Source organism: Quercus suber, unplaced genomic scaffold, assembly GCF_002906115.3.
Source record: "Quercus suber isolate HL8 unplaced genomic scaffold, Cork oak 2.0 scaffold_27, whole genome shotgun sequence".
Taxonomy (NCBI): domain Eukaryota; kingdom Viridiplantae; phylum Streptophyta; class Magnoliopsida; order Fagales; family Fagaceae; genus Quercus; species Quercus suber.
In genome coordinates this window covers 1,746,762-1,769,973 of record NW_027069492.1, presented here as the reverse complement: position 1 = coordinate 1,769,973, position 23,212 = coordinate 1,746,762, and the positions used below count along the sequence as shown (strand labels likewise).

Below are 23,212 nucleotides of genomic sequence, written 5' to 3'. Positions count from 1 at the left end.
GTTGAGTTTAGTCATTTAATTTAAATATTTTTATAAAAACAATGACAAATATATAATATTAACTGCATAAAAATAAAAATTTAGACAAACTTAACAAAATAAAATGGTCATAGCTACCCATATTGGCAATAAATACTCATAATAAACTATCGTGTAACAATTCAAAATTTGAAAACTTGTAGAATGAAATTGTAAGAATTCAAATTTTTTTTTTTTTTTTTTTTTGTCTATAACTTAATATATTCAAGTTCTCTTTTTATTAATTTAAATTTCTTAATAACCCTCCTAAACAAAATTTCTAGAGTCGCCACTGTAAGTAACGCTTGGGAGTTACGCCGAGGGGCATGCATGCCCACTTTGGGGCTCTCCCTTTCAGTTTCTAACAATATTAAATTTAATATTATTGTAAGGAAATTTTCTACACCCATTACCAGCACAAGATAAGAATGCAATTATGTAATACAATCTGACCTTAAATTGAAATAGAAGGGATGTGACTCTTTTATTAGGGAACAAAACATACAACTTTATTTCACATTTTATTTAGAAAAGAAAGGAAAGGATGTTACAAGCTGAGCATATTGACGATTTCGAAGACAACTACTACAATACCAAACTTCCAACTAATATGAAAATATCACAATGAAGAAAGTTAAATATTCTTGAAGACAAAAGACTTAAGGAAATTTAAGACAGTTATAAGTAGGACGAAGACCCCAACAACGGTTGCCGTGCCTCTCCAAATATCCCGGAAATATACATTTATCAAGGATGCCATATTTCGGTTCCAACGGCTGTCGTAGAGCTTATTAAGATCATCAGCGATATGACGGTAATAGGAATACACTTCTACAATTTCAAGGCAAAGTTTGTTAACCATTTCAGCAACCGCTTTATTGCTACCCAACGAGTTGACAATTACCTTTTTGTCAACGAGCAACTCCACATCTTCTTTACTGTTGATAAGATGATCCAATAGCACAATATAATTGCATATGTAAGCTTTAGATGGATAATGACACTGCTCTAGGGCCATAAGATTTCGGAAAAGTTCTTCGGTTCCATCATCTACCACAAATTGTGGGACCAACAAGCGAGTTTGCAAACATTTGAAGCCCGAAAAGTTTATGAAGCAATTCATGAGACATGAAGTTGGACGAATTTCCCAGGGTTTCTGGAGTGCAATGTTTAGTAAATGTCTTTTTTCTATAAGTAGCTTTTCTTCAGATTGACTTTCCTTGGGCTTCTGGAATATCAGCCATGCAGTGTCCACTAGCTTTGTTGCACTATATAGATGCTAAATAGGACTGTCAGTTTTCGGATCGAGTAGATGATCAAGTGGTGGTGGACGGTAGAAATTTCTGTGAAGATCAGTGAAATGTTTTACTCCTTCCATCTCAGTGGGTAATTCCTTGTGTTTGGGGAAAAAGTAATTACAGGCAAGTGTAATAAAGCATTTATTATCCCCAACTTGACTATATAAGTCGATAAGAATAAAAAGTGGAAGCTGATTCTCAAGTAAGATCAAGTCATACCTTATGCCTTCGTCTAGCCATGGTTTACTTAATATATAGTCGTTTTCATTGTCTTCCCACTTATCAGTCATCCGGAAGAGCTCAATGATAAAGATAGAATCCAGTAGAATCATATTCACGAATTCTTTCCCACGAGTACTGATCTCTTCTGCATAGCACTTACGAATCCTATCTTCGTTTTTTTCAATGATACTTTCAAATTTCTTGGCTTTCTCAGGACGATGAAAGAATTTTTCGTAATATCTTTGTTTAAGCATTTTCATGTCCTTCAGCTCCGGATTTTCAAAATGAATAGGGCCTATTGAAATTAGCTTTGGAGTGTAGGCTTCTTTCTTTACCATGCGAAGTCTCTTGGGGACGTTGTAGATGCAACACTCGCTGGGCCACTGGATAGCTGGCTCCTCGTTTTGTGTTTCAATTTCTATTTTATGTGAAGAATCAGTAGCACTGGACATCATGTTTTTCAATCGTGAATTTCCGTTTTCCTAGTGGCAAACAAAAAACAATCATTAGCACTAGAAAACATTCCATAACTTTGTCCAAGGGATAATACTTATTGTACATAAACTATTTTGCATATAACCCACAAAAAAAAAGAAAAAAAAGAAAAACCGGTTTCAATTGTTACATAGCCCTGGTCCAAGAGGGTTTACATGCACTAACTTCCATAATGACATCAACTCCAGGCTTTGGGCCCCAACCCTATATGCATATCTTCATCAAGATTTTTATTAGGTTTTTCCTCTTGACATTATGGCATCATCATTCGAACACATAGACCAAGATTGAAATATAAAAAATTAGCCAATTAAATTCAAAATAAAAATAAAATTTATTGAACAAAAATTAATGTCTTAAACCTAATCTTAACTGTTCATATATATATATATATATATATACACACACTAAATAATACAAAAAACTTATATTAATAATTAATTAGTTTCCCTGTTGCTAGTGAAAGTTAGAGATCCTAACTTCTCCTAGGCTGTAGAATTGTCGTCCCTCACCGGAGGTGTCTCTGTCCCTTAGCGTAACAAGTTTACACTAAGGTTTGTTGGGTTTTTTTCTTGGGTCTTTGGGAAACACCGTAAGCTACCTCCACGGACGAACTCACAAAACAGTGGAATGGACTCTCTCTTTCTCAATGGGAAGGTCCCAAATTCCATATGAGACCTGATTTGGCTACAACGGAGTATATTATTGCAGCAAAATCCTTAACGAAAAGAGCTTTGAATATGGATGCCATTGCAGCGACGTTCCAACCTTTATGGCGTTCCAAAAATGGTTGTAGGTTGAAAAACCTAGGAAATCATATAGTGTTATTCATTTTTGATAGTAAGGCAGAAGTGGACAATATTATTGCAAACGAACCATGGAGCTATGATAAAAATCTTATGGTCTTGCAACGGTTTGAAGCGGATTCTGAAGTTGAAAATTTGTCTTTTAACCTCACACATTTTTGGGTCCAGGTACATGGTATTCTGGTTAGATTCATGAACAAAAGAGTGGCGGAAGGTTTATGTGAGACAATTGGACAGGTCTGCCACCTACAAAATGCTCCTACTGAAGACGGCAGAAGTTTTATGAGGGTCCGGGTTTTAGTGGATATTTCCCAACCCTTGTGTAGAGGACGAGTGATAACTTTCGATGATAATAGGGAACAACGGGTTACTTTCAAGTACGAACTACTTCCTAACCTGTGTTACTGGTGCGGCTGCCTGACGCATAGCGATAAGGACTGCGATCTGTGGATCAAAAGCAAAGGTACGTTACCTGAAACGGAAAAACAGTACAGCTCCTGGATTAAGGCATCACCGTTTAATGGAAGGAGCAAATCGGTGATCTCCGTCCTGGGCTTTTACAAGAAGAAGAAGACCAATCTGACCGGCGAGCACTTCCAGGGACCCACTCAACAATTTCTGGCGACTGATAAGTCAACCGGGTCTGAAAAGGCAACACAGCCTGAGAAGGAAAATTCAGACTCGGGAAAGGCGTCAAATCCGCAGATGCAAGATACTTTCCTTGCTGGTAAGCCCACTGCTAACTTGTCTCCATCACACTCGGATTTTATGCCGCACTCTCCTCACATGAAAGATTTCCAAACTGTTATTGAGGAGATAGACCGAGATTTAAGCAAGTTTGATTTGCCTCTGCCAGAAAATAATACCCATGATATACCATCCCAAAATATCACTCCACCTACGTCACCTCAAAATATCCTAAAATCACTATACCCCACCTCTTATCCCAAAAGTCATACAATGTCATCCCATAATATCCAAACATCACATTACCCCACCTCCCATTCCAAATATCCTACCACGTCACAAAGCCCACCCATCCTTTTCTCTAATATTTCCAACTTACCAATATCCCCACAAATAAAAGATAGGCCCACGTTAACCCATAATGCCATAACAACACAGTACCATGCTAATCCCTCCAAAATTTCTACCACGTCACACACACCACCCACCCCTCTCTCTGATATTTCCAACCTGACAATATCTCCACAAAAAAAAAACTAACACCACGTTAACCCATACTACCATACCAACACAGTACCATGCTACTCCCTCCAAAAATTCTACCACGACACTCACATCACCAAACTCTCTCTCTGATGCTTCCATCCTAAAAGTGATTCCACAAAACAAAGCCAACCTCACAACTTGGAAACGCTTACCTAGAAATGGAGGAGAACCAACCTCGGACACACTCGAAATTTTGGGTCAGAAGAGACCAGCTTGCAACCATGCAGACCATACTGGGTTACCCAATAAGAAAATTGTGGTTTCTCAGAGTGGTAAGAAAAATATTCAGATATTGGCAGAGGCTGTTCAACAGCCCTGTCAGAAGCAATGAGTCTCTTAGTGTGGAACTGTTATGGGCTTGGGAACCCATTGACAGTTGATCAGCTTGCAGATTTGGTGTGGGCAAAAGATCCCTCTGTTGTGTTTATAGCCGAAACATGGACAGATAAAACTAGGCTAGAACAAGTGAAAAGTCGAATTCAATTCAAGAATCTGTTTGAGGTTCCAAGAAGAAATAAGGCAGGTGGTCTAGCACTTTTCTGGAAGGAAGACTTCAACTTAGATATTGAAACTTTCTCCCCAAACCATATAGATACCACAATCAATAAAAATACACCTGATGAATGGAGATTCACCGGATTCTATGGCGAACCGGACACCCAAAAAAGACATGAATCATGGGACAAATTGAGAGGCTTGAAAACCAGGAGAACCTCACCGTGGTTATGTGCTGGAGACTTCAATGAGATCACTCGTCAATCTGAAAAAATAGGGGGAAGAACCTGGCCACATTCTTAGATGCAACTCTTTCGAGATGCTCTGGATGACNTAAATATTTTTATAAAAACAATGACAAATATATAATATTAACTGCATAAAAATAAAAATTTAGACAAACTTAACAAAATAAAATGGTCATAGCTACCCATATTGGCAATAAATACTCATAATAAACTATCGTGTAACAATTCAAAATTTGAAAACTTGTAGAATGAAATTGTAAGAATTCAAATTTTTTTTTTTTTTTTTTTTTGTCTATAACTTAATATATTCAAGTTCTCTTTTTATTAATTTAAATTTCTTAATAACCCTCCTAAACAAAATTTCTAGAGTCGCCACTGTAAGTAACGCTTGGGAGTTACGCCGAGGGGCATGCATGCCCACTTTGGGGCTCTCCCTTTCAGTTTCTAACAATATTAAATTTAATATTATTGTAAGGAAATTTTCTACACCCATTACCAGCACAAGATAAGAATGCAATTATGTAATACAATCTGACCTTAAATTGAAATAGAAGGGATGTGACTCTTTTATTAGGGAACAAAACATACAACTTTATTTCACATTTTATTTAGAAAAGAAAGGAAAGGATGTTACAAGCTGAGCATATTGACGATTTCGAAGACAACTACTACAATACCAAACTTCCAACTAATATGAAAATATCACAATGAAGAAAGTTAAATATTCTTGAAGACAAAAGACTTAAGGAAATTTAAGACAGTTATAAGTAGGACGAAGACCCCAACAACGGTTGCCGTGCCTCTCCAAATATCCCGGAAATATACATTTATCAAGGATGCCATATTTCGGTTCCAACGGCTGTCGTAGAGCTTATTAAGATCATCAGCGATATGACGGTAATAGGAATACACTTCTACAATTTCAAGGCAAAGTTTGTTAACCATTTCAGCAACCGCTTTATTGCTACCCAACGAGTTGACAATTACCTTTTTGTCAACGAGCAACTCCACATCTTCTTTACTGTTGATAAGATGATCCAATAGCACAATATAATTGCATATGTAAGCTTTAGATGGATAATGACACTGCTCTAGGGCCATAAGATTTCGGAAAAGTTCTTCGGTTCCATCATCTACCACAAATTGTGGGACCAACAAGCGAGTTTGCAAACATTTGAAGCCCGAAAAGTTTATGAAGCAATTCATGAGACATGAAGTTGGACGAATTTCCCAGGGTTTCTGGAGTGCAATGTTTAGTAAATGTCTTTTTTCTATAAGTAGCTTTTCTTCAGATTGACTTTCCTTGGGCTTCTGGAATATCAGCCATGCAGTGTCCACTAGCTTTGTTGCACTATATAGATGCTAAATAGGACTGTCAGTTTTCGGATCGAGTAGATGATCAAGTGGTGGTGGACGGTAGAAATTTCTGTGAAGATCAGTGAAATGTTTTACTCCTTCCATCTCAGTGGGTAATTCCTTGTGTTTGGGGAAAAAGTAATTACAGGCAAGTGTAATAAAGCATTTATTATCCCCAACTTGACTATATAAGTCGATAAGAATAAAAAGTGGAAGCTGATTCTCAAGTAAGATCAAGTCATACCTTATGCCTTCGTCTAGCCATGGTTTACTTAATATATAGTCGTTTTCATTGTCTTCCCACTTATCAGTCATCCGGAAGAGCTCAATGATAAAGATAGAATCCAGTAGAATCATATTCACGAATTCTTTCCCACGAGTACTGATCTCTTCTGCATAGCACTTACGAATCCTATCTTCGTTTTTTTCAATGATACTTTCAAATTTCTTGGCTTTCTCAGGACGATGAAAGAATTTTTCGTAATATCTTTGTTTAAGCATTTTCATGTCCTTCAGCTCCGGATTTTCAAAATGAATAGGGCCTATTGAAATTAGCTTTGGAGTGTAGGCTTCTTTCTTTACCATGCGAAGTCTCTTGGGGACGTTGTAGATGCAACACTCGCTGGGCCACTGGATAGCTGGCTCCTCGTTTTGTGTTTCAATTTCTATTTTATGTGAAGAATCAGTAGCACTGGACATCATGTTTTTCAATCGTGAATTTCCGTTTTCCTAGTGGCAAACAAAAAACAATCATTAGCACTAGAAAACATTCCATAACTTTGTCCAAGGGATAATACTTATTGTACATAAACTATTTTGCATATAACCCACAAAAAAAAAGAAAAAAAAGAAAAACCGGTTTCAATTGTTACATAGCCCTGGTCCAAGAGGGTTTACATGCACTAACTTCCATAATGACATCAACTCCAGGCTTTGGGCCCCAACCCTATATGCATATCTTCATCAAGATTTTTATTAGGTTTTTCCTCTTGACATTATGGCATCATCATTCGAACACATAGACCAAGATTGAAATATAAAAAATTAGCCAATTAAATTCAAAATAAAAATAAAATTTATTGAACAAAAATTAATGTCTTAAACCTAATCTTAACTGTTCATATATATATATATATATATATACACACACTAAATAATACAAAAAACTTATATTAATAATTAATTAGTTTCCCTGTTGCTAGTGAAAGTTAGAGATCCTAACTTCTCCTAGGCTGTAGAATTGTCGTCCCTCACCGGAGGTGTCTCTGTCCCTTAGCGTAACAAGTTTACACTAAGGTTTGTTGGGTTTTTTTCTTGGGTCTTTGGGAAACACCGTAAGCTACCTCCACGGACGAACTCACAAAACAGTGGAATGGACTCTCTCTTTCTCAATGGGAAGGTCCCAAATTCCATATGAGACCTGATTTGGCTACAACGGAGTATATTATTGCAGCAAAATCCTTAACGAAAAGAGCTTTGAATATGGATGCCATTGCAGCGACGTTCCAACCTTTATGGCGTTCCAAAAATGGTTGTAGGTTGAAAAACCTAGGAAATCATATAGTGTTATTCATTTTTGATAGTAAGGCAGAAGTGGACAATATTATTGCAAACGAACCATGGAGCTATGATAAAAATCTTATGGTCTTGCAACGGTTTGAAGCGGATTCTGAAGTTGAAAATTTGTCTTTTAACCTCACACATTTTTGGGTCCAGGTACATGGTATTCTGGTTAGATTCATGAACAAAAGAGTGGCGGAAGGTTTATGTGAGACAATTGGACAGGTCTGCCACCTACAAAATGCTCCTACTGAAGACGGCAGAAGTTTTATGAGGGTCCGGGTTTTAGTGGATATTTCCCAACCCTTGTGTAGAGGACGAGTGATAACTTTCGATGATAATAGGGAACAACGGGTTACTTTCAAGTACGAACTACTTCCTAACCTGTGTTACTGGTGCGGCTGCCTGACGCATAGCGATAAGGACTGCGATCTGTGGATCAAAAGCAAAGGTACGTTACCTGAAACGGAAAAACAGTACAGCTCCTGGATTAAGGCATCACCGTTTAATGGAAGGAGCAAATCGGTGATCTCCGTCCTGGGCTTTTACAAGAAGAAGAAGACCAATCTGACCGGCGAGCACTTCCAGGGACCCACTCAACAATTTCTGGCGACTGATAAGTCAACCGGGTCTGAAAAGGCAACACAGCCTGAGAAGGAAAATTCAGACTCGGGAAAGGCGTCAAATCCGCAGATGCAAGATACTTTCCTTGCTGGTAAGCCCACTGCTAACTTGTCTCCATCACACTCGGATTTTATGCCGCACTCTCCTCACATGAAAGATTTCCAAACTGTTATTGAGGAGATAGACCGAGATTTAAGCAAGTTTGATTTGCCTCTGCCAGAAAATAATACCCATGATATACCATCCCAAAATATCACTCCACCTACGTCACCTCAAAATATCCTAAAATCACTATACCCCACCTCTTATCCCAAAAGTCATACAATGTCATCCCATAATATCCAAACATCACATTACCCCACCTCCCATTCCAAATATCCTACCACGTCACAAAGCCCACCCATCCTTTTCTCTAATATTTCCAACTTACCAATATCCCCACAAATAAAAGATAGGCCCACGTTAACCCATAATGCCATAACAACACAGTACCATGCTAATCCCTCCAAAATTTCTACCACGTCACACACACCACCCACCCCTCTCTCTGATATTTCCAACCTGACAATATCTCCACAAAAAAAAAACTAACACCACGTTAACCCATACTACCATACCAACACAGTACCATGCTACTCCCTCCAAAAATTCTACCACGACACTCACATCACCAAACTCTCTCTCTGATGCTTCCATCCTAAAAGTGACTCCACAAAACAAAGCCAACCTCACAACCTGGAAACGCTTACCCAGAAATGGAGGAGAACCAACCTCGGATACACTCGAAATTCTGGGTCAGAAGAGACCAGATTGCAACCATGCAGACCATACTGGGTTACCCAACAAGAAAATTGTGGTTTCTCAGAGTGGTAAGGAAAATATTCAGATATTGGCAGAGGCTGTTCAACAGCCCTGCCAGAAGCAATGAGTCTCTTAGTGTGGAACTGTCGTGGGCTTCACAACCCATTGACAATTGATCAGCTTGCAGATTTGGTGTGGGTAAAAGATCCATCTGTTGTGTTTATAGCCAAAACATGGACAGATAAAGCTAGGCTAGAACAAGTGAAAAGTCGAATTCAATTCAAGAATCTGTTTGAGGTTCCAAGAAGAAATAAGGCAGGTGGTCTGGCACTTTTCTGGAAGGAAGACTTCAACTTAGATATTGAAACTTTCTCCCCAAACCATATAGATACCACAATCAATAAAAATACACCTGATGAATGGAGATTCACCGAATTCTATGGCGAACTGGACACCCAAAAAAGACATGAATCATGGGACAAATTGAAAGGCTTGAAAACTAGGAGAACCTCACCGTGGTTATGTGCTGGAGACTTCAATGAGATCACTCGTCAATCTGAAAAAATAGGGGGAAGAACCCGGCCACATTCTCAGATGCATCTCTTTCGGGATGCTCTGGATGATTGCTATTTCATTGACCTGGGGTATGTGGGTTTCCCTTACACTTGGCATAAACACTTTGCCAATTATACACTTTTTGAGAGACTTGACAGAGGTTTAGCTACTGCAGAGTGGTTCACAAGGTTCCTGGGTACAAAAATCCACCATCTTGATGTTACAACCTCTGACCATAAACCGCTGTGGATAACTCCGGAAGGGATGGACTCGAGTTTCCATAAACCATTTAGATTTGAGCAAATGTGGTTATCGGATGAAGGGTGCACTACTACAGTGGAAGCTGTGTGGATGGAGAGGGTTGTAGACCTGTGGGACACCATAGTTCTCAATAAACTAGACAAATGTGGGCGGGAGTTGACAAGGTGGAGCAAAAAGTGTTTCGGAAGGGTCAGAAGAGAACTTGAAAATAAACGTAAGCAACTCAAACAAGCTGAAAATGAGGCAGCTCGAACTGGAAACTCCACACGTATGAAGTTGTTAGAAAGTGAGGTAAATCAGTTACTGGACAAGGAAGCCAAGATGTGGGGTCAGCGCTCAAGAGTTATGTGGCTAAGAGATGGTGATTGTAATACAAAATTCTTCCACAGCAAAGCTTCACAACGACGCCGGAGAAACTATATCACCAAATTACAGGATGCCAGGGGTAATTGGTGTGATGGACAAGACAATGTGAATGCTACTATTTTGGACTTCTACCAAAATTTATTCTCATCTGATGAACCGTGTGACCTGACTGAAGTGATAGACGTTATCCCACACATGCTTACACCCTATGTGAATGTTCAGCTTGGCAGAGAGTTTATTATGGAAGGGGTGGAGGTAGTGCTAAAACAGATGGCCCCCCTTAAATCCCCTGGACCCAACGGTATGCCTCCTTTTTTTACCAAAACTATTGGTCTTTGATTGGATCTGATGTTACTCATTCCATATTGCATTATCTCAATAGTGGTATACTCCCACAATCTCTCTGCCATTCTTTTATCACCCTAATACCGAAGGTTAAGAATCCAGAATACGTGTCCCAATTTAGACCAATAAGCTTGAGTAATGTGCTTTATAGAATTTTCTCAAAAGTGTTGGCAAATAGATTGAAACTCATTATGCGTCACCTTATTTCGGAACACCAAAGTGCTTTTATGACTGACCGTTTGATTTCAGATAATATTCTGGTGGCTTTCGAAACATTGCATTACATGAGAAATCATAATAAGGGGAAGACATGTTTTATGGCCTTGAAACTCGACATGAGTAAAGCATATGACAGGGTGGAGTGGTCTTTTATGGAGAAAGTCTTGGTGAAAATGGGTTTTCAAGATAGATGGGTGAAGCTGATGATGGCCTGCATTACCACGGCCTCATACTCGGTGTTGATAAATGGGGAACCCCACGGTCATATCACACCATCAAGGGGACTCCGCCAAGGAGATCCCTTATTTCCTTACCTTTTCCTAATGTGTACAGAGGGGCTGCATGGACTGATAAATAAAGCAGCAACAAATGGTGATATTCGCGGTGTGTCAATTTGCCGCAATGGCCCTAAACTAACCCATTTACTTTTTGCAGATGATAGCCTAATTTTTTGTAGGGCTACAGAGAATGAATGCCAAACTTTGTTGAACATTCTTACTACATATGAGCGTGCCTCTGGCCAACAAATAAACCGAGCTAAAACCACACTCTTTTTTAGCAAAGTCCACTAATGCGGTTGTCCAAGACATGATCAAGGATATGCTTGGAGTAGCGGTGGTTCAACAATATGAGAAGTATTTGGGTCTCCCCTCCCTAATTGGTAGAAACAAGACTGAAAGTTTCACTCACATAAAGCAACAAATTTGGAAGAAATTACAAGGTTGGGAGTCAAAACTCTTGTCCCAGGCAGGTAGAGAAATCCTTATTAAAGCTGTTGCACAGTCTCTCCCCACTTACACAATGTCTTGCTTTAAATTACCACTCACCTTGTGCAATGAGATTGAGGCTTTAATTCGCAAATTTTTTTGGGGGCAAAGAGGAGATAATCGAAAGGTTCATTGGATGAGATGGTCGGAGTTATGTAAGCCTAAATCACAAGGTAGTATGGGTTTCAAAGATCTAGCCACGTTTAATGATGCACTCTTAGCAAAACAAACGTGGAGACTTTTACATGACACCCAATCTCTATTCTACAAGATCTTCAAAGAAAATTTTTTTCCAAATACTTCGGTGATGGAAGCAAGATCCCTAAGCAATGCTTCATATGCTTGGAAAAGCATAATGAAAGGAAGGGAAGTAATAAAGCGAGGAGCGGTATGGAGAATTGGTACGGGGACTTCAATCCGGGTGTGAGGAGACAACTAGCTTCCTGTGAAGAACAAACCCAGAGTTTTATCACCAAAACAGGATGGGAATGGTACGGTCTGGGTGAGTGACCTAATTGATCCAATGAATAGAACGTGGAAAGAAGATATGCTTGATCGGATTTTCTATGACTTTGAGGCAGCTACCATCAAGAATATTCCTCTGTGTCGCTCCATTCAAGAAGATGTACTAATTTGGCCATTTAATCCGGATGGGGAGTACTCTGTTAAATCAGGGTATAGATTCTTACAAGAAGCAAACATGCTCCAACAGCCAGGACCCTCAAACACTGAAACCATGAAACCTCTTTGGAATAAAATATGGGGTATGGAAGTGCCAAATAAGGTTAAAAACCTGATCTGGCGTGCTTGCACAAATTCCTTACCCACCAAAGCGAACCTGGCCCGACGAAAAATCACCTCTAATGGTCTGTGTGCTATCTGCGGAGTGCATTAGGAAGACACGGTCCATGCTCTGTATTGCTACCCAGCGCTGAGTTCCTTATGGAGTCAAACTCCAATATGGAATCATGAAGCACTCAAGGGCAGCAAAAATTTCACTGACTTTGTGGCTTTTGTTTTTGTAGGTAATAAGGAACCGGAGCTATTCTCCCTTGTTGCATGGAACCTGTGGAACCGTCGGAACAATTTATGCCTCGGCAAACCAGCTCTGCCTTTGGAGAAAATAACAGAGCATGCTCGAGAGAGACAACTTGAAGCGCTCGCACCTTCAACGTTCCCCTCTCGACACCGAGGTCACTCCACCGGAAACCCAACATTTCAAGATTAATTACGACGCGGCAACGCTCGTTGAAGACAATAATGCTGGTCTGGGAGTTGTAATACGGAATAGTGATGGTCACCCAATAGCCTCACTGACGCAACAAATACCTCTGCCAGCTACAGTGATTGAGGCCGAAGCACTTGCAACACGGAGAGCAATGGAACTTGCATTGGAGCTCAGCTTGGATAATATTGTATTGGAAGGTGACAAGGAGTCTCTGTTCAAAGCTTTGAAGAGTAGAGATAAAAGTTTGACACAATACGGCCATCTTTTAAAGGATATTTTATTTCTTAGTTCTCACTTCTCAAATTTTACAGTATCCTTTGCAGGTCGACAATGTAATAAGATGGCCCACTCTCTAGCACGTAAGGCAAAATCTTTACCTCTTATGACTGTCTGGATGGATGTTGTGCCACCAGACCTTGTATCAATTCTTCAGGCTGACTTGAATAGCCTGCCTTAATAAAACGTCTTTGGCTTGTTTCTCAAAAAAATTATATTAATAATTAAGATTAAGTAGATCTACCAGCAAATAAAAAAGAGATTAATTAAGTAGATCTAGGATATACCAAATATATATATATATATATATATATACCATGGAATCCTCCCTAAAAAAGTGTAAAATTGTTAGTTGCATATTTGTGCATATTATTAAATCAAAGGTATATAAAAAAAAAAAGATTTTGAGAGAGAGATATTAGACGCAAAGGTTTGTACTTTACATGATTCCGGATGACCATATGCCACAATAGAAAAGCTCTTAGCCGCAGCATTTTTTTTTTTTTTTTTTTTTTTTTTGTTTTACGATATATTCAAAATAGGATATATATTGGTCTAAAGTTAAATTAATTAAGAGAATCCCTTGATAACACAAAAATTAAGGATGATTAATATTCTTTAAATTTTGTCATATAAAGAAATCAACATGTACTAAATGTGATATTACAACATGAGAAATTTACTTATAATTACAACATGATGATTAGTGCATTAACTTGAGCCCCAAATGTAAAGGACTCCAAAAATCATTCAAGGCCACGTCAGTGTAAGAGAATAATATATATATATATATATATATAAAGAGAGAGAGAGTTAAAAAATGGGAGTTAGCTAAACTACGCCAGTCCTTAGGCAGGGGGTTAGCTAAACAAAAGACTGCCGAATTATATATATTCACCTATTAAAACTTTTTATTTGATATTAAATCAACCACATAGTCTACATATGTGAATCATATTCGTATAAAACAAAGCTCGGATTTCTATCATGTCTTTTGGGAACCTTTTTTCCCTCTAAATTTATTTATTTATTTATTTATTTTTGGCGCATGTCCTCTAAATTCTAATCGGTCTGCTCTTTTGGCTTTCTTAATTTCTCTCTTTGGCCTATTTACGCACCTCTTCAATTCCTTTTCTAACGTCTTAAATTTTTTTCTTCAATTAAAATTAATTTTACAATTATTTAATCCCAAAAAGAGTAAACAACTTAATTTTTCCTAAATACAAGGCTTATAAAAAATAATAAATAAAAAAACAAACAAAAAACAAATGATAACTACCTATCACCAGATGATGTGAATTGTAAGAAAGTTTAGAAAGCATACAACTTGATATGTACATGAGTACATCTATAACAGTTATTATTTGATATTCTTTTTGTGTTTATATATATATATATATATATATATAATATAACTGTTATTATTATTATTATCTTTTTTTAGTTTAGTTTAGTTGAGTTTGAACTACAAATCTCTTATTTAACAATAAGAGATTTTTTAAATTGAGTTAACCAGAAATTACGCATATGATAGGACTTGAATCTATAGACTTAATAATGATTTTTCCTTATCATAAAGCTAAGATAGCAATTGGTATTTGCTGAAACTTTTTGTTTTTGATAAATACAATAAATTTTAAATTTATAATGCATCTATTGAGTAATAAATAATATTTATTATCAAGTCAAAACATCAATTTATTTTTTGTGTGTATTTCAAAATATATATTTTATTTAATTGAAAAATGACCTTACTAGTTGAGTTAATTAAAATTTGTTATCATTCTCAAAAAAAAAAAAAAAAAAAAAAAATTGTTATGATTACATATGGGCATTCGTGACACGTTACAAAGAAAAGATTTACTAATATTTTCAATGTTATGGATGTAATCAAACAAGGGATTTAAAACCTATAGATTTAGGTTGCATACCTTGCCAATTTGACTTATAAAATAATAGATTTACAAGATAACATTGAGAGAGATATCAGTTGCGTCACTTAAATCTTGCTTAGGAATTCACAAAATTCACAAGTCAATTATACTTATAGGGTGGAAATGGTGATGAATAAATCAATATTAAGACAAAATGAAAAACAAATAAGGAAAAACTTCATCCTTTGAATAATTTTGATATTTGTGACTAATGTAAACTTTTTTTTTTGGGACTGACAATAGAAAAACTTCTATTTTTTGGCAAAATACAAAAAGATCGCTTGGGGTTTGATTCAATTTCAAATGGACCACTTGTACTTTCAATTTAAAGTTGTTGATCCCTTAGTGTATGGTGACCACTTTAATTTAATAATTTTAAAAAATATTAATTAAAAAAGAAAAAAACTTGTTTGGTAAATAAGAAAACGAAAGAAAAGTAAACAAACAAATTTTGAATTCTAATACAATATATATATATATATATTTTTTTTTTTATTGCTAAGAGCCTAGGATGCTATAATTGAATCTTGATAGAAACATTACAAGAGATTACAAATCAAGAAAACAAATTTTGAATTCTAATACAATATATATATATATATATTTTTTTTTTTATTGCTAAGAGCCTAGGATGCTATAATTGAATCTTGATAGAAACATTACAAGAGATTACAAATCAAGAAAATTTATATCCCCTCAAAAGTTTCAAATAAAAGAACTTTAGACTAAAATGGGTTGTTGATCCTATGTCTCTTACTTGAACTTTGACAGGTTGGGTCAGTCCATAATAACCCGTCTTTTTATTTTTTTTACATAAAAATAGAGAGGAAAAAAAAAACTCGATCATACTTTATAAGCAAATATATTTAGAATCCGATAATCAGTTCTGATGGTCTATTACTTTGATAATTAATTTCACAAAAGAAGGAAAAAAAAATACTTATACATGTTATACATGGAACTTAAAAAAAAGAGAAATTAATATCACCTCTAAAAGTAAGTGTGCTTTTGAATTAGCTTCTTTGTTGAAAGCATGAAAAATTACTTACAAAATAATTGAAATTTTTAAAAAGTTGTACATATTATAAAAAGTGGGAAAAAAAAAAAAAAAACCAAACTTATACTATATATATAACTCTAAGAACAACAATAATATGTTAGGTAAAGAAAAAAATTTGGAGGAAAATATAAAATGAACTTATGAAAAAAAAAAGGAAAAAAAAAATTTAACTGCCTAACTGTAATAGTAGATCCAATGGTCAAAAATTTTATAGTAAACATAAAATATGCAATTCAAATATTTAATTAATGATATAGTTATTTATTTTTTATCTTGTTCTTGTTAAAATTTTACAAGTATGGAGAATATAATAAAAATATGCAATTCAATGATTAAATTTTTAAAATTTACATTCAACAAAAATATATAGGAAACGAGGTTTCTCTCTAAATAAATCTTTTCCAAAAGAATATATAGTAAGTACTAAAATGAGAAGGTAAGAACCTGCAAACTTTCATTGGAAAGAAATGCTTGTATTTCTTGAGATACCTCCTCTAAAATACCATCACACTCATTTGTAGTCTGTCTCTTTTTGTTTTTTTTTTTTTTTCGCTAAACTAGTCTGTCTCTTTTTGTTGATTATGTGCCCTGATCTCTTTTGCTTGCACTCTTATATATAGGATCCGTTTAAATACAGCTGAAAACTAAAAAATATTATAACAAAATAATTTTTAAATGTGTGAATAGTATTGTGGGACCATTTTTAATAAAAACATTGCTAAAAAGTGAATTTATGGGTCCGTAAACAGTATACATTGTGCATTATTTACGGAAAAAGTCAAAATTTTCAGCTCAAAAAAAAAAAACAAAAAAACAAAAAACGTGCGTCTGGAAGCGCATCAAACGCACACATAGTAGGTGTGGTCTGTTCAGACTGTCCCAATCCCAAACGTTAATCTCCTTTTTTTCCCCTAATCAGCCGCAATAATGTTTAGTTACGTCGGGCAACAGTGCACGATAGGGGACCAATGAAAAAAAAAAAAAAATCTTGCTATTAATTTGTTCATTAGTCATTCATTAAGGACCATTGCCATTGCCCTTCCTTATTGTTGTAACTATTGATTTTTTTTCTTTTTTTAAATTGCTACATAATTTTACAAGCTAACGAGACAATAAATTAATGTGATTAATTTTACATTAGCAACATAATAAATAAATGGAAAAATTAACGAATGCTTTAAGAACATCAGTTTAGAAAATATTTTTAGAAACTTTTTATGGGAAATTTAAAAAGAAACTAACTTTTTCAATATTTTTTTAATATTTCTCGTAAAAGTTGTATTAAAACTTTCCTAAAATTGTCTATTAACAAATTCCTTAAGACTCCGCTTGGGAGTTCAAAATGGAAGGGAATGGAATGGAATGGAATGATCATAAGAGAATAGAAAAAAATGGAATGGAATGGAATTAAGTAACCTTGATTGGATGTTTTAAAATAAAGGAATGAAAATGAATGGAATGTAAGTAATCTTGTTTGGGAGCAGCTTGGAGAGAATGGAATGGAATCATTTTATGACAATATTACTATATTAGATCCTTATTTTAAAATAAAGAGTTGAATATATAGGGGTATTTTGGGAGTTTTAGTAAAAAAATCATTAAATCTAATTTCATTCCCTTCCATTCCTCCCAATTTCGGGGGGAATAAAAATTTGAGGTTTTAAGGAAATAGAGAAGAATGAGTGTTCTCTTCTATTCATTCCATTCCCTCCCACTTAAACTCCCAAACAAGGGAATGGACTTTCTATTCTCTCTATTAAAACTCATAAACAAGGGAATGGAAGAATATTCTAAAATGATTCTTTTCATTCCTTTCCATTCCATTCCATTCTCTCCTCGCAAGCGGAGCCTAAGAGCACCCGTTAACCGGATACATAAATAAATTTCTTAATTACTTTCTAGTTGTGTTTTATAAAGTGATACATCAGTTTATAAGAGCATTCACATCAGTCTCAGCAAAATTTTAGTTAAACAATGGAATGTGACTATGGTAGTTCCCTATTTATTGAATACCCAATGTTTGAGAAATATATACAAAATGTTAATTATTTATTAATATTTGATATTTATAAACATTTTATGGATTTTTAGGTTTTGTTTACTCATATTTAATTGTTTTTAGTTTTTATTTAAGTTAAAATAAGATTCTTATATAGTAGTATATTTAGGATATATATTCTTAGGAATATTTTTACTTATGAATTAAGTTTGGGTAAAATACAAAATGGTGTGCAAATCTTGATATTTATTTAACTCTAACAGGGCAAATGGTAAATCTCTCAAATTAGTATAAAACTAGTAAGTTGCCCGTGCGGATAATTTTGTAATATTTTATATAAAATGGTTTTGGATAATGTTGTACATAACTACATATATTATAAAGAAAAAGTAAACTAAATTAGAGTAAAAAAAACATATATATTTTGAGATATTAAAAATTAGTTTAGTAGCTTCACTACATATTTGTAGCATTTTCAACGTAAGATTATTATTTTTTAAAATCATGAAACCAAAAATAAATGCAAAAGAATAATGAGACCATGAAAATCAACTAATTTGTTTTGTGTTCACATATTTCATACTATGAAATAAAAGTATGCCTAACTCTCTGACTGTCTTCCACTTATCAATAGTGCGATATTAAGACATGGTGTGGACAAGTTTGTATGCATGTATCTTATAGATGATTTAAAATTAAACCATGATAGAATATGACTTTAAATTGTGCACCAAATATTCTCTCTACTTAAATATCCAAAACAAAAACTAACTAACCAAATTACCTAAACCTAAATCATATTTAAGCCCCTAAATTAAAAAATTAAAAAAAAAAATTACCCGTAGGGGTTTCAGTGTCTTGATGGTGGTGGGAGGCCAATATAACGAAGATGGTAACCCCTCAGATTCCTCTTTCTCTCTCTTTCAAATGTTTTGTTTGTCTTAGGTTTTTTATTTTGGTAATATATAGTGAAAGTAAGTTTTATTTAACAATCCACAACATTTTTGTACTTTTATATTTCTTTCTAGAGCCTCATTTCGTTAGTTATTACTATTAGTCCTTACTTATTTTATTTTATTTATTTTTTAAATACTAAAACAATGGGTATGCTAAAAGACATGAAGAATAGTGAAAGGTGTGGTGTAAGCTTAGACTATTAATGAGATAATAGTAAAATAAGTTAATGTGAACTTTTTGGTAATAGTAAAAAAAATAGGTAAAAAAAAGGCTAAATGCAAAATTAAAGTGTCACTCATGAGGTCTCTGCTCATATATATATATATATATTGATTGATATGTTTTGGGGGTGCTCTACAAGGATCATTACCATTTATAGTGATAGTGTTGCAGTGTTTGCTAGTAATCAGGTTAAGATCACCTGTTCTGATGCTAGAAAAGAATAAATATAATCATACTTAACAAATTATCACTTTAATTTCCAAAAGCTTAAGTTATTAGAAAAAAAAAATTAATTAATTAATTAATCAACCATTGTTTAAACTTGAAAAGAAGAACCCAAGAAGCTTTGATTGGACATCTCACTAGCTGAGAGTTCCTTGAAGATGTCAACCCCAGCCAAAAACAACAATAGGCAAAGAAAGTTGTATGACTAAAGAGTAAAAACAAAAATATTGGATGTGAACATACCAAGGATGAATGGCATTGTTTTGATTCCTCCAAGCTTCTTGTTCTTCTTCTTCCTAATGATTTTCCTTTCATCCTCTATCTTCTCTTGCTTCTGATCAACATCGGCCGCGTTCTCTTTGTCCAAATACTCCATCTGTGGTTTTCACCTTCACATGCAAGGGCAAGTTCCAATAAGAGGACTCGTATATGTGGTTGACATCTGGATTTTCGGACCAAGAAGAGTGCAGAGGCAAACTATAAGGTATGTGGGACCCACAAATGATCTCCCGTTGGTGTAATGTGTTATATTATTATTATTATAGTGGAATCTTTGAAATTTTTCGTATGACTTCTGCCCGTCCGAGATGGAGAGAGAAAAGAGGGTTTCAGATAACTCAACCAACCTTATAATTGAATTTAATAAAATAAATACCATCTCACTGCATATGCACAGTTAATTTTTACAATTTTTATACATAGCACTTCAAGTCCCGGCTATGTGCACTCTATGCACTTCTGCATAGATCAATTAATGCCATATCTTTTTTTAGGAGAGAGAGAGCGAGAGATGAGGGTGGGGGAATGTGTAACATCTAATACTATGTCAATGACACAGAGGGAAGCCGAAAAAGGGGAAAGCTGAAGAGCAGATGTCATGACATTATTACTGAAAACAAATGTTTCAGGAAAACCATTCAAAAATCATTGAAAAATTAGAGCATATGTCCCATGAAAAAGCAGAATAGAGAGGCTCCAATATAGGCACTTATGTGTTTTTCTTTTTTTTTTTTGGTTCTAGGCATATCAAGAACTTAAATTGAGCTTGGTAGGCCACAAGGACTTGGGTAAATGATAAACAGAAGAATAGGAAATTCCTCTTCATTTTCCATAGAAATATATTGTAACCAATACATGATCTCTTTGGACTCAATTATGCAAAACTGTGTAATCTATATATCACAAAATTTTTACAATGTTGAATATTGTTCTTATGAAGACTTTAAGGATTACAAGATACACATACAGAAGGGAAAAAAGAAAAAGAAAGAGAAAAAGAAATGAGGACATGGCATTTACATTATAAAAATTTGATGGATGCAGCTTACAGGCGTGCGCATGTAGGAGGTTTAGGTGAGATGAAAAAACACCTTGTAGAAAAAACTCAGCTCTCTTCATCTTTCACAATCTGTTAGATTCTTCTTCTATTGTCTACTCGAGGTTTCTTTGATGCAGACTCAGCTTGTAGATGCTCACTACTTGATTGAATCTAGACAGAAAAAGAAATTGTTTTCAAAGTTCCACACCTAAAACAATTTTCAAAATCCAAAACTAGTGAGAAGCTTTTGGAAAAAAAAATTATGCAATAGAGGGTTATCACCTTATTGAACTTCTCCCTTACCAACCTAACTGTCCGATTCATTGATTGAGATTCAAAATAATCCTGAAATTAATTAGAAGACAGAGGCACAAATGTTAGCCCCATATCATATATAACAGCTAACTTCTACAGAATTTCACAAAAATATCCAAATTCAACTTAAGGTGTGCTATTAACCTGGAAGCCATACATATCATCCAATATATGATGTACAAAAGATTCTGTGGTATCTAACTATAACAGTTACAAGATTTATAAAAATAAATAAATGATTAGTTCAAGGATGATAAACCTCAACCATTAATTAAATAGTCACCAAAATGTAAGTCCCTTACTGACTTACAAGGAGATAACAAAGAATGGAGGTTTCTATGAGGCTATGACCATGCATGAGGAATCTTAAAAAAAACATTCCATTTCAAGTAGGATTTATTTTAAAAGAAGTTGCAATGGTGAAAGGCAATTCCTCAATTCAAAAATGCATCTTAAAGAGTGAGACTTAGTAACAGAATGAATATGTTACAACGCCAAAGCACAAGAACAGTAAAAAAAAAAAACCTTGTCAGAGGAAACTTGAGTGATTGGAGGTTTATTAACTAAATCCCTAGAGCTCCTGCAGAAAGCATAGAAAATCCATCAATTACAACAATAGGAAACAGCTGATGACAGCTCTATGGGGAAAATACAGCAGAGCAAATTTAAACAGGATACCACCTTTGGTTAGAATTTAACTGTTGGGGAATGCAGTTCATTTGTGAGGAATTTGGAAGGTAGTTGATCTCTGATGGAGTTGCAACTAGTGAAGCCTCAGTTGAAACACCTGGGATAGAACCAGGAGGCCCTTTGGATCTTGCGGCTGAGAACAGAATGATAATGCAAATAAGACACCCAAAAAAAAAAAAAAAAAGAATTCATTTGAGAAACACAGAAGATGGCCCTATTGCATGCCTCACAGATACAGTTGTTAAAATCATGCCTACTATACACGAAAACGTACGATTTAATCGTGCTAGGACCTCCCTTCTCCTCCCTTCTAGCTTATCCTTTGTGTCAGAGAGACTCTCAAATTGAGGTGCATATGAAACCTGCAGCCGATTCCCAAGGAAAACAAACTCGTCCAATTTTTTCTTTGCAAACCTATCAAACATAAATATTGATTCTGTTCATCCGTTATCAAGAAAATGTGGTACTCAATTTAATGTCTAGGAAGCATGGACACTTCATTTAGAGTGTCATACCCATGTTATACCAGTGTTGTACCAACCATTTCATTTCATGTTATAATATTTCTGAAATTAGTCGTGTCATACCCGTGTCCGTGCTTCTTAGTTTAATCTATCTATTAACAATTCAAACCATTGGCTAGCATACTCCAAAGTACTAACTGGTTTTTACTTATTTAATCACCTGGCACTGCTGACAAGGTGAAATTTGATCCAGTAAACATCAGTGAAAGGCTCGCAGTCCTCTGCATCCATTGGCTTACACCTAAAGATAAAAGCAACACACAAAAAACAATCCCCACCAAAAAATAAATACTTAAAATGGCAAACAAAGATTTTAATCTGTGAAAATAATGAACAATGTGTCACAATTTGGTTTTCTCCTTGAATTACCAATTGGGTCATTCTCAGTTTCCATAATTTTGGTTTAAAAAAAAAATTGTTGAACTTACTCTTCAACATCTCCATAGGAGGAGAACAATTTGAACAAGTCATCCCCACAACCTAATGCTGGAACATTCCTCACAATCAGATACCTGCCTTAGATAAATATGCACCAAAAAAAAAAAANATCTAACGGTAGATTTGTCAAAATTCACATTGAATTAAGAAATATAGGGACGGGTTCAAGTTACACCTAATGTAACTCTAACAAATGATACACCACCAAATAACTTATTATTGAATATATATTTTAAAAATCGAACCGTTGGATTACACGTTCTATATTTTCTTAACATGCATGCTAATTTTCATGTCAATCGGATGTAATTTACCATGTGATCTTTAAACTCATATTTTATGCATTATTTTAAACTA

The 23,212-nt window shown here is 35.1% G+C and overlaps 2 protein-coding genes across 2 annotated transcripts; both read right to left on the bottom strand.

The window, feature by feature from the left end:
- Positions 1 to 5,462: 5,462 nt before the first annotated feature.
- Positions 5,463 to 6,896, bottom strand: LOC112003775 (UPF0481 protein At3g47200). Its single transcript, XM_065769168.1, has 2 exons — positions 6,189 to 6,896; positions 5,463 to 6,152 (listed from the first exon to the last, which is right to left on the bottom strand). Exons 1-2 carry the CDS (start codon positions 6,871 to 6,873, stop codon positions 5,533 to 5,535), a joined length of 1,305 nt encoding a protein of 434 aa, XP_065625240.1. The 5' UTR covers positions 6,874 to 6,896; the 3' UTR covers positions 5,463 to 5,532.
- Positions 6,897 to 20,642: 13,746 nt separating this feature from the next.
- On the bottom strand, positions 20,643 to 22,953 carry LOC136065573 (uncharacterized). Its single transcript, XM_065768964.1, has 7 exons — positions 22,846 to 22,953; positions 22,578 to 22,658; positions 22,168 to 22,307; positions 21,885 to 22,026; positions 21,729 to 21,783; positions 21,171 to 21,233; positions 20,643 to 21,059 (listed from the first exon to the last, which is right to left on the bottom strand). The coding sequence occupies exons 2-7, from the start codon at positions 22,646 to 22,648 to the stop codon at positions 20,982 to 20,984; spliced, it is 549 nt and encodes a 182-aa protein (XP_065625036.1). The 5' UTR covers positions 22,649 to 22,658; positions 22,846 to 22,953; the 3' UTR covers positions 20,643 to 20,981.
- Between the last annotated feature and the right edge of the window lie 259 nt (positions 22,954 to 23,212).